Source organism: Delphinus delphis, chromosome 2, assembly GCF_949987515.2.
Source record: "Delphinus delphis chromosome 2, mDelDel1.2, whole genome shotgun sequence".
Lineage (NCBI taxonomy): Eukaryota > Metazoa > Chordata > Mammalia > Artiodactyla > Delphinidae > Delphinus > Delphinus delphis.
In genome coordinates this window covers 119,365,075-119,377,181 of record NC_082684.1, presented here as the reverse complement: position 1 = coordinate 119,377,181, position 12,107 = coordinate 119,365,075, and the positions used below count along the sequence as shown (strand labels likewise).

The 12,107-nt window shown below is 48.2% G+C and overlaps 1 protein-coding gene across 1 annotated transcript in view; it reads left to right on the top strand.

Annotated features, from left to right (window-relative positions):
- The window catches only part of ADAMTS17 (ADAM metallopeptidase with thrombospondin type 1 motif 17), a 346,470-nt gene extending 339,472 nt beyond the window's left edge, over nucleotides 1-6,998 (top strand). The window contains exons 21-22 of the mRNA XM_060003651.1: nucleotides 5,338-5,515; nucleotides 6,708-6,998. Coding sequence (XP_059859634.1) covers nucleotides 5,338-5,515; nucleotides 6,708-6,874 — 345 coding nt within the window. The 3' untranslated portion in view covers nucleotides 6,875-6,998. The remainder of the gene's footprint in view (nucleotides 1-5,337; nucleotides 5,516-6,707) is intronic.
- Nucleotides 6,999-12,107: the final 5,109 nt, after the last annotated feature.

Below are 12,107 nucleotides of genomic sequence, written 5' to 3'. Positions count from 1 at the left end.
TCTTCAGTGATCTCTTGGTTACTTAGTAACATATTGTTTAGCCTCCATGTGTTTGTGTTTTTTACTTTTTTTCTCTGTAACTGATTTCTAATCTCATAGCATTGTGGTCAGAAAAGATGCTTGATATGATTTCAATTTTCTTAAATTTACCGAGGCTTGATTTGTGACCAAAGATGTGATCTATCCTGGAGAGTATTCTGTGTGCACTTGAGAAGAAAGTGTAATCTGCTGTTTTTGGATGGAATGTCTTATAAATATCGATTAAATCTTTCTGGTCTATTGTGTCATTTAAACCTTTTTTTCCTTATTAATTTTCTGTGTGGATTATTTGTCCATTGGTGTAAGTGAGGTGTTAAAGTCCCCCACTATTATTGTGTTACTGTCGATTTCCTCTTTTATAGCTCTTAGCAGTTGCCTTATGTATTGAGGTGCATATATTGGGTGCATATATATTTATAATTGTTATATCTTTTTCTTGGATTGATCCTTTGGTCATTATGTAGTGTCCTTCTTTGTCTCTTGTAATAGTCTTTATTTTAAAGTCTATTTTGTTTGATATGAGTATTGCTACTCCAGCTTTCTTTTGATTTCCATTTGCATGGAATACCTTTTTCCATCCCCTCACTTTCAGTCTGTATGTGTTCCTAGGTCTGAAATGGGTCTCTTGTAGACAGCATATATATGGGTCTTGTTTTTGTATCCATTCAGCAAGCCTGTGTCTTTTGCTTAGAGCATTTAATCCATTCACGTTTAAGGTAATTATTGGTATGTATGTTCCTATTACCATTTTCTTAATTGTTTTGGGTTTGTTTTTGTAGGTCCTTTTCTTCTGTTGTGTTTCCCACTTAGAGAAGTTCCTTTAGCATTTGTTGTAGAGCTGGTTTGGTGGTGCTGAATTCTCTTAGCTTTTGCTTGTCTGTAAAGCTTTGATTTCTCCATCGAATCTGAATGAGATCCTTGCCAGGTAGAGTAATCTTACTTGTAGGTTCTTCCCTTTCATCACTTTAAATATATTGTGCCACTCCCTTCTGGCTTGTAGAGTTTCTGCTGAGAAATCTGCTGTTAACCTTATGGGAGTTCCCTTGCATGTTATTTGTCATTTTTTCCTTGCTGGTTTTAATAATTTTTCTTTGTCTTTAATTTTTTTCAATTTGATTACTATGTGTCTCAGCATGTTTCTCCTTGGGTCTATCCTGCCTAGGGCTCTCTGTGCTTCCTGGACTTGGGTGGCTTTTTTCTTTCCCGTGTTAGGGAAGTTTTCAACTATAACCTCTTCAGATATTTTCTCGGGTCCTTTCTCTCTCTCTTCTCCTTCTGTGACCCCTATAATGCAAATGTTGGTGCATTTAATGTTGTCCCAGAGGTCTCTTAGGCTGTCTTCATTTATTTTCATTATTTTTTCTTTATTCTGTTCTATGGCAGTGATTTCCACCATTCTGTCATCCCAGTCACTTATCCATTCATCTGCCTCAGTTATTCTTCAATTGATTCCTTCCAGTGTATTTTTCATTTTAGTTATTGTATTGTTCATCTCTGTTTGTTTGTTCTTTATTTCGTCTAGGTCTTTGTTAAACATTTCTTGCATCTTCTCGATCTTTGCCTCCACTCTTTTTCCGAGGTCCTGGATCATCTTCACTATCATTATTCTGAATTCTTTTTCTGGAAGGTTGCCTATCTCCACTTCATTTAGTTGTTTTTCTGGGGTTTTATCTTGTTCCTTCATCTGGTACATAGTACTCTGCCTTTTCATTTTCTGTGAATGTGGTTTTCATTCCACAGGCTGAAGGATTGTAGTTCTTCTTGTTTCTGCTGTCTGCCCTCTGGTGGATGAGGCTATCTAAGAGGCTTGTGCAAGTTTCCTGATAGGAGGGACTGGTGGTGGGTAGAGCTGGGTGTTGCTCTGGTAGGCAGAGCTCAGTAAAACTTTAATCCACTTGTCTGCTGATGGTTGGTGCTGAGTTCCCTCCCTGTTGGTTGTTTGGCCTGAGGTGACCCAGCACTGGAGCCTACAGGCTCTTTGGTGGGGCAATGGTGGACTCCAGGGTGTACTTCCCAGAACTTCTGCTGCCAGTGTCCTTGTCCTCACAGTGAACCACAGCTGCCCCACCACCTCTGCTGGACACCTTCCAACACTAGCAGGTAGGTCTGTTTCAGTCTCCTGTGGGGTCACTGCTCCTTCCCGCGGGTCCTGGTATGCACACTACTTTGTGTGTGCCCTCCAAGAGTGAGGTCTCTTTTTCCCCCAGTCCTGTCAAAGTCCTGCAATCAAATCCCACGAGCCTTCAAAGTCTGATTCTCTGGGAATTCCTCCTCCCATTGCCAGACCCCCAGGTTGGGAAGCCTGACATGGGGTCAGAACCTTCACTCCAGTGGATGGACTTCTGTGGTATAATTGTTCTCCAGTTTGTGAGTCACCCACCCAGCGGTTATGGGATTTGATTTTATTGTGATTGCACCCCTCCCACCGTCTCACTGTGGCTTCTCCTTTGTCTTTGGATGTGGGGTATCTTTTTGATGAGTTCCAGTGTCTTCCTGTTGATGATTGTTCAGCAATTAGTTGTGAATCCAGTGCTCTCACAAGAGGGAGTGAGTGCATGTCCTTCTACTCTGCCATCTTGAACCAATTCCTACCAGATTACTTTTCAAGAGATCTTTAAAAATTTCTTACACCATCCTCCCTCATTTATGATTATGGTGTTCTACTTCCAGGAGAAGAGAGTTAAATTTCTTTGTGTCCCTTTTTCTTTTAACCCCCAGGTGGTCTTGCTACAAATAATTGAGGGTATCCCTTACCTCACCCCTGAACTATGAGAAGTTTTATTTTTACTTAATTATAAGGTAACTTATTCTTTTCCTAGAATAATTTTGAGTGAAAGGCTTCATCTCTTGTATTTGAGCACACCTATCGCCTGTATATAAACTCAGCAGTTGGGGCTGCAGGCGGATGTCTGTTCTTGCTTAATTACACATTTGTATACAAATACTTGACTACTTCATCATAAGAAAAGAGAGCTCCTCACACCCTACACAGGACACAGGGAAGAAGTTCAGGGTAAGTCAGAGTTTCTCAGCTCTGGCTGCTTGTTGCAGTCACCTGGAGAGCTTTGAAAAATACTGATGCCCAGTGCATCCTCCAGGGATACTGATTGATTGGTCTGGGACATCAAGACCTTTCAACGCTCTCCAGGTAATCCCATGCAGCAGATCCCAACCTGAAGCCACTCCCTCCGAGACGCCCTCCAGGTGGAAATCACGTTGCTATGACACTTGTCCCATGTTCCAGGTCTCCAGTTGGTGGGAACCTACTCATGTGACATCATTCTTCCACTGCAGCACCCCTCAAATTTCCAAATGCTCCAGTACCAACTCCTGAGGTCTGGGGTGGAACCCAGCAATGTGCGTTTATCATACACAAAGGATTCTCAAGGCTGTGAGCAGCCCTTGATGGATTTATCCAGAAGATGGATATGAAGCCAGGCACACAGCCTTGCCTGTCCTGGAGAGCCCATTCTGGTTTGAACACGCCAGGACTCTCAAGGGGGGTGGGGGCGTTGGCAGCGGAGGCGATGGGGCACTTATGGTTTTCCTACCTCTTTTGTGATTTGAAAAGACTGGGCCCCATCAGAGCACCATGCCCTCTGAGCTCTTTATCCTTCTAAAGTGAAAAAAAATGTGATCCTGCTTGTTAGACTAGAAAGCAGAGGAATTCACCTGAGACGCAAAAGCCCCTTTGGGAGCGCAGTTGATGGCCACTTCTTATGGATGAAGGGATCCACGCTGAGCCTGTGCAGGGTAACCCCTCACAGACCCCCAGGGAAGGCCCTTCCTCCAGCACAGGCCATGGTCAGACCCAAGGGGAGGAGAGAGGGAGGCACATGATCCAGATGGCACCTGGCATCCTCACCACATGTGGCATTCAGAGGAAAGGTCCTGCTCCCCTTTCTCTACCCTGAGATGCCAGTGTTAACTCCAGCTGGGCTACTACACCTGTGGTCTTTGCTTTATTAAAGTTTTGCAGAGTGCTCTCAGAACCCCATAAATCATGGGTTGTGAGCATGTGTGCTGGGGGACCCCAGGTGGAGAGAGTACACATGTGGACCAGGCTCTCTGGCTGGGAGGAGACCAACTTAATGGAGAGACGGTTCCAACGGCTCCCTGGAAAACAAGCAAGGACCAAGGGGCTAGCAAGCAGGATGGGGGAGTGGTGCTGGATACCTGGCAGGTTCCCTGTCACACACTTTAAAGGAGCCCGAAGAGGAATGGGAAGAAGAGCAGGAGACAGAACACATAGTAAAGTCTTAAAAGGCCACTCACTGGGAATGCAGGATGGTCTGCTGAACTAAATACATTGGTTTGGTTTTAGCACACCCACATCTGCAAATGCTGGAAATGCCAACTAGGGATTGGGTGTCTAAATTAAAACTGTTAGCCCCAATATTAGTCCATGAGTCCGTTATGCAAGAAAGGTTGCACTTCTTCATTTTCTGTAACTTTACTTAATTCTGACCCCCAACCCTCCAGGCTTGTGGAAATTCAGCCCCATCATTATTGGGCTCCTCTCCACACCCAGGGCTGGGCAAAGGCCCAGGAGCCTCATGTGGCACACAGTGCCAGGGAGATCCCTGTGGCCATCAGGTTCAGTCCCTCCTGGGTGCCAGCAAGCCACCCTGCTCACTGGAGAATTTCAAAACCCAGATGGTTCTCTGCTTGGAACAGGCATGAGAGGGTGGGAGGTGAAATGCAACCAGCATAAACTAATATTTCAACAATTATGTCTTAGCTCAGGCTGCTGTAACAAAATACCACAGGCTGGGTGGCTTAAACAACAAGACATTTATTTCTCACAGTTCTGGAGGCTGAGAAGTTTGAGGCCAAGGTGCTGGCATATTTGGTTCTTGATGAGGGACAACTTCCTGGCTTGCAGATGGCTGACTTGTCATGTGTCCTCATGTGGTGGAGGGAGAGAACTCTGATCTCTCTTCTTCTTATAAGGACACTAATCTCATCATGGGGGCCCCACCCTCATGACCTCATTTAAACCCAATTACCTCCCAAAGGACCTACCTTCAAATGCCATCCCACTGGGGGTTAGGGCTTCAACACGTAAATGTTGGGGAGGCACAAACATGCAGTCCCTAACATCTTGAAACAGTCTTCCATCAGGCAGCTGGTATGCAGCCAAGCCCTCTTGTCTTGCAATTATTTCTAGCACATAGGAATGACATGCAGGGGCCTGACCCAAGGGTGCTATGATGTGAGGCCATTGTCAAAGCCCCTCAGCCCGGGATGGGCCCCTAGCTCAGCTGTCCCCAGCTTAGCTCTCCCTGTCTCTGGCAGTGCTCATCGACCTGTGGGAAGGGCCTGCAGTCCCGTGTGGTGCAGTGCATGCACAAGGTCACTGGACGCCATGGCAATGAGTGCCCTACCCTCTCCAAGCCAGCAGCCTACAAACAGTGCCACCAAGAAGTCTGCAATGACAAGATCAACGTGAACACCATCACTTCCCCTCGCCTCGGTGAGTGCCTCTGCTGGCCCCCAGCTCCTGGGGCTGCTGCATCCCCTGGCCAGCAAGTCCCCACTGGCAGTGGGAGTTCTATAAGCCAAAAAGCCCCCTCCTTGGGGCTTATTTGAGTTCTGGAGAGGCTAACGTGTCAGTTTTGTAGAGGATCTGAGGTTTCAGAGATGGAATTTCATCCTTGTCATGAAAAAGATGTTTGTTTACTGTGGTCTCAAACACTTGAGCCCCTCTGCCAACAAATGAGGAACACAGGAGAATGTTCCTCAAGTGTTTTGGGATTCCTGTGCATGAAGGAGGCAAAGGGAGGTGCATCCTTCAGGAAATGAAGGATCTGGGGGTGTCATTCATGAAATCTTGGTGATGTGTGCATGGAATGTTCCTCAAGCTAATGCTTGAGAAGAAAACATAGGTGTTGACAGGTTGGAGTCTTTAATTCAGCAGGGAGCTTTTGTGTGAGCAGCTTGGACCCGAGTGTTCCAAACCCAGCCCTTTACCAGGCCACATCCCCGGCCAGTGGTGGCACAAAAGGAAGAATATCTAGCACTGATCTGATGATTCTATTGAAAAGAGTTTCTGCTTTTCCAATTAGAAACTCCTAGGGAACTTTTTCCCCACCCAGTGCCCCTTTCCCTAATGCTAGAATGCCACCAACATGAAGGGAATTTCCAAGCAGCTTCACTGGGGGGGGTCTTTGAGCTTGCAGAGGTGTACACCAGGCTTTTGCATGCCCTCAGGCTGGACCATCTCTCTGCACTACCAAGAGCCTGAAGGAGATTCAGACTACCTGCCTGTGCTGTGACCTTTTGCTTTTGTGGGCCCTTTGATATCTACTGCCCTGTGCCATTCTGTTTTATCAATGCCAACAGATAACGTTCTCCGCCACAAAATAACAGTATACACCACTTAGCTCAGAAGTGGGGGGGGCAGTGCCCTCGCCTTGAGGAGGCAGCCAGACCACTGAACTCTGCCAAGTGGTCAGGTTGGACCCAGAGTGTGTCCCTTGTATAAGAAAGCCACATCCACAGTGGCCCTGGCAGGGGCATGGTTTCCCCGGTCTGTGCAAGGCTCCAGTGTACACATGGGTAAGGGCAACCCCGACTATGTCAGACCACAGGCCATCTGTGTACACATGATGACGTCCCCAGGCCACCCATAACCTCTGGGCTTTCTCTCTCCACTGTCCCCCTAGCTGCTCTGACCTACAAATGCACACGGGACCAGTGGACAGTGTATTGCAGGGTCATCCGAGAAAAGAACCTCTGCCAGGACATGCGGTGGTACCAGCGCTGCTGCCAGACATGCAGGGACTTCTATGCGAACAAGATGCGCCAGCCACTGCCGCCACCAAGTTTATGACAGGCGGCCAGTGGTCCCACGATGCTCTGACATGAGGTCTGAGTCCTGACGACATGGCTAGTTGAAAGCCCACCCACCTGAGAGCACACCAGTCCTGCGGCTGGGACCCCCAAAGCACACCACGGCTCACCCAGGAGGCTGTCCCAAGAACCCAATTGCTTAGAACCTGAGAGTGGACTTGACGTTTGCTTAGTGCTTTTATACTTAATATATTGTTAACAGCCACTGGATGGCTTTCTACGGTAAGGAAAAAATAGGCATGAGTCACAAAATAGCTGTAATTTCTAAGGTTCCACGTACCTCAAAGGGAACACCTCTGACAGAAATCGTCAAGAGAAACGTCACAGACGCCCCTGTCTTGGCTTTCCTCTGACGTTTGAATTCCCAGTGCTTGGTGTATCGGGGGAGGGGGAGGATATCCAAAAACGGAGACGTTTTACTTTAAAGCAGGCTTTATTCTGAAAGCCCGTGACACCCTGGATGGAAGGAGTCTTCTCTGGAGAGGCCGGGCTGCTGGAGCCCCCTTGACACCACAAACACCAGCACGTGGCCCCTCCACCCTGTCAAGGAACGTGCTCTCTAGATCGCGGCTTTTCCTTGGAGGTGTTGTGCCTGAGAGTCTGAGTCTGTGTGAATTAAAAAGGACGCTAGGGCTGTGTAGTTCTGCATACCACCTATGTGGGGGAGAATATTCCAGAAGGGCTTGGGTTTGGGGACGTATCTAGTTTTCAGATCTCTGTTGTCCCCCACACAGGGAAACAGAAGAGCCTCTCTTCAAGGTGCTGTGAGAGGAGGCACGTGCTAATTTTGGCCTTGGGATTGCTTCCTGGCATAGAGGTGAGCTCAGGGCAGCTTTGGGAGGGGTGGAGGGGCTCCCCCTCTGCTTCTGGGGACCTCTGTTCTAGCCAATACTTCATAAAGCTTTGCACCTTAGAGATGGCTTCCCATTAACCTTGTCCATCTATCTGAAGTTGATTCTTCTTAGAACCTCTGAAGACTCAGGCTCAGGCCTGGCGCTTCACCCTGGCACGGGGCAGGTTTCCTCCAGGACTGCTCAGCCTAGTGCCAGGATGGGTGGAGGAGTGGCCCGTGGCCAGGATGGCCACATACCCACCCAGCCTTCCCGTGGCCCAGACCTTGCAATGTTCGTCATTGTCATGCTGTCGTTGTTGACCCGTCTTAGTGGGGCAAGAATGACACTCAGAAAATCCGGAAGAAGGTATTTGCCTCCTACAGACACCTCACCCCTCAAAACAGAACTGTGCCCTCTCTGGAGCCCAGGGAGATGAAAAGAGTGTCCTCTGTGAAAGCACAGAAGATGGTAGGACCCTGCCTGCCCGGGAGCTGGGAGGAGGGGACCCGACATGCTGGGAGGTCTGGTCTGCTGACCAACTCGGTGGGCCTTTGATGGGTGCTTATATTCAAGGACTTTATCATGAGAAACCCACCCTCTCCTCCCTTATTTCAGAGGGGATCTTACTTAGGCTAATCTCCATGGGATCATCTCCAAGTGATTCTTGATTTATTGGTGCTGTGTTTATGTATCTGTGTTTGAGTTTTTGATGTCACAACTTTAGAGTCAGCTTAAATCAGAAAGAAAAAGAAACACTCTGCTACCCAAGCCCGTCTTATGGGCTGTGTTTTGGTTTGTGATTTTTTACTGCCCCAGAGGCAGAGAAGTGGTAGGGATGACAGGGAATCTATTCAGTTCCACTTGAATCTGTGAGAAGTATTGAGAAAACTCCTTAGATGTTCTGTGGAAAGACCCCAGAGGGTACCAGGCTGGGGCAGCCCACCTGCAAGGTAACCTCCAGCGGCTGCCCAGGGCCTGTGCAGAACGCTGTCCTCCCTGCTCTGGCTTGGCCGCGAGCAGACTCCCCAGGCCCCTCAAAGTCTTGGGGAGCTAGGGCTCAGTTTTCCCCCAGCCCCAAATGGGCTGTACTTTACCACAGATGAACAGAAAGCTCTCAGCCTCGGGGGCTGAGGAGCAGAGTCGGGGCAGCAAGCTAAGGAAGCCGGGGCAGCCTTGCTTACTGTCTGCATGGGAACCATGGGCCCACCTGAGCTGGGCAAGCATATGCACATGCCCAGAGGCAAGCCCTTTGCCTGGTGCCTCTGAATCTCCCCCCTGGCCACCTTGACGGTATCAACTGGACGCCCCTGGCAAGGGCCCCACACCCTCAGAATGCAAATGACTGATTCAGTTATTGTTAAACACCCCTTTGGTTCCCCAAAGTTTGGGTCTTTCTGAGCTCTTTTAGCTCATGCTGGCACTGTCACTCTGAAATTCACCAGCCCGCCTTCTGTTCCCTTCACAAGCAATGATCAATTTCAGTGAAGCCATTATAGCACTCTTGCTCCACTTTGTACAGAAGACAATGAAACCCTGTCATTACAACAGTGATGTTTCTTTATGGTTAACAATACCCTGTACTGTCACTCAAGTACTGTACCTTTTGGTTGCACAAATGTGTTACTAACTACAGAGTCTCACAATCTTATGGTGCTATTTTCGTTGGTGCAAATGAAACCCTCTCAGTTGACCATGGCTTGATATTATCAGAACACAGGGAAAGATCCTCAATGGCAGTAATATCATTGCTTTGTTCTCTTTTCTTCATTTCACAGTCAAATGTATATATTTTCCATTAGCTAACTTACATTACGTACTGTACCCATGGTATTTTTGTTTTACTTTTTGGTGCTGGTTTGAAAGAAAAGAAAAAAAAAAAAGAACAGAAGACAAACATTGGACACCACTGTAAATGAAAAATTAAGCATTTCATTGGAAGTGAGTTGAATATGTTTAATAAAATGTTCTTCCATAACAATTTTAAGCTGTCTGTGAAGTAAAAGATAAAAACCAGTCCTTGAGGGCTGACAGGGAGGCTGTGTCCTTTCCTTCTGCAGTGGTCACACCACTTGCCTAGGACTTGGCTGCAGGAACTGTAGCCTGCCGACCACAGCTGTGGACAGTGTCAAAGGTCACTGGTAAATGCAGTGCTGGCGGGTGGCTGCATCTCCCCAAGTGAGTGCTAACAAATCATTCAGTCCTGGGTCTCATCCCTGTGTGGTTGCAAAACCCTGGGTGGGGACATGAAAGTGTGACAGCTGTACAGTGAGTCTGTGAGTCTGATACAGAGCAGCTACCTCACTGGTGGAGCTGCCCAGGCTCCATGGGGGTGCAGTGACCCCTCTGCAGGGGGCCTCTGTCATGCCAGAATGGGTACCTGCTCTCTACAACCTTGCCTCTTCAAGCTTTAGACCCCACCCCAATCCTGCTGGCAGCCCAACAGCTTCCCCACTCCTGCAGGTGTGAGCCAGACCTGGCCCTTCCTACCTCCCAGTCTGGGGACACAGCAAGGGCACCACACCATCATAATGAGGACCACTGCAGCCATTTGGACCCCATCTGGACCTGACATGGAGCAGGGATGTCACAGCTCCTGCTCTTGGAGGGGGTTGTCTCCTCCCAGTGTCAAGGGGAAAGGGCTCCCCACCCAAGAACTTGGAGGTTCATTAGATGGAGCGCCTCTTTTTAATTTTGGAGCAACACCCAGAAATTTCACAAAATAAAGACCACTTGTTTAATCGACGACTAGCTGCCCATGGCCCCCTGGTTACCAAGAAACCTGTAGTTTGTGTTAATTCCCAAGAACCATCAGCCACCTGCCTCTGGGACCCATTAGAACCCTTTCCTCGCTCTGAGAGTTCTGATCTCTCTTCTGGGTTAACTTCTAACAGCCCTGATGCTATGTGATTTCTTTATAAGCTGCTTGGATTCCAGTTTGTTAGACGAAATTGACAAGCAATCAATCAGCAAGTGCTGAGTGAGCTTCTATTAGGAGCCAAGCACTTCCTGGAGCCACCGAGAACACAAATGGACACAAGACCTGCTCTGGAGCCCACAGCCCCTCAGACAAGCCTGGAGTCCTGGACAACAGAGAATGAGTGAGAGCTGCAGGAACTCCAAAAAAGAAAGGTCAGGACTTCCCCTGTGGGTCTGTTGATTGCCCTCTGGATACAGGCTAGGAGGCTCGGCATTGGAATCCTTTACAGTGACGCTCGCCCTCTGCAAAGGCTTTTGGCAAAAGCCCCTGTGTTTGTACTTCTACACAAATCTGCCTGCATCTATGTCCTCCTTCTCTGTCTGACAACTGACCCCATCCTCATGGAAGGCCAGCCCTCACACCTTTAATTCATCCCCCATTGCTTCTCTACACTCTGTCTCTATCTCCAAACTTTCATTAACTCTCCAGACCTCTCCCCTGGCTTTTGCCCCCTGCACTGCACTGACACTGTTCTTGACAGGTCACCAGTGACCTTCTGGGTATCATTTGCAGACATTTTAGGGTCCTATTCTCCACCTCTCAGCAGCCCTCTCCCTTGGGACATCCTCTTCTCCTGACTTCTCCTCCTCCTTCCTAGCTCCCCTTCCTCTGGCAGCTCTCTAGATGACAGAGCGCTCCAGAGCTAAGCCCTACACTCCCTTCTCTCTATATACTTTCTCAAGTATATAGGCTTGAGAAAGTATACTCAAGCTCAAGGCTTGAGTCTGGCTCATGGCTTGAGCCAGACTCAAGGCTTTTAAAACCAGGTGCATTCTGGTATCTCCAAAATTAACCTCTTCTGTCCTGGCCTCTCTCTCGACCTCCATATTCATACATGACCTCTCCATATGCACAGTCAATCCCATGGGAAGCCCTGGGACTGGGACAGCCCTTCAGAGTCATTCCAGATCGGAGATTCAGTGGGGATGGCTCACCTCTCCTCCATGTGGGATCATCTGAGGTGGCTCCAAGGACAAGTAGAGGCTGGGATTATCAGAAGACTCACACACTTGCATATCTGGCAGCTGATACCAGCCTTTAGAACTTCAGCTAGGACTTGCAGAACACCTACAAGTGGCATCGCCAAGGGGCTGCTTAGCAACCCTGAAGTATGATGGCAGAGTTTCAGCGGCAAACACCCTGAGAGAGAGAGATGGGGACACTCATGAGAACTGTGTCACCTCACATGACAACTCAAAAGTTACACAGCATCACTTCCACCATCCTTACAAAGGCCCACTCAAGTTCAAGAGGAGGGGACAAAGAGTCAGCCTCTTACCGAGAGAATGGAAACGTTCTGGATGAGCAGGTGAGATGGGAAAAATTGTTGTGGTCATTTGGGGTAAGATTCACACACCCCCATATGCAAAATACACTCACCCCTCTCCCATCCTACCCCCAAA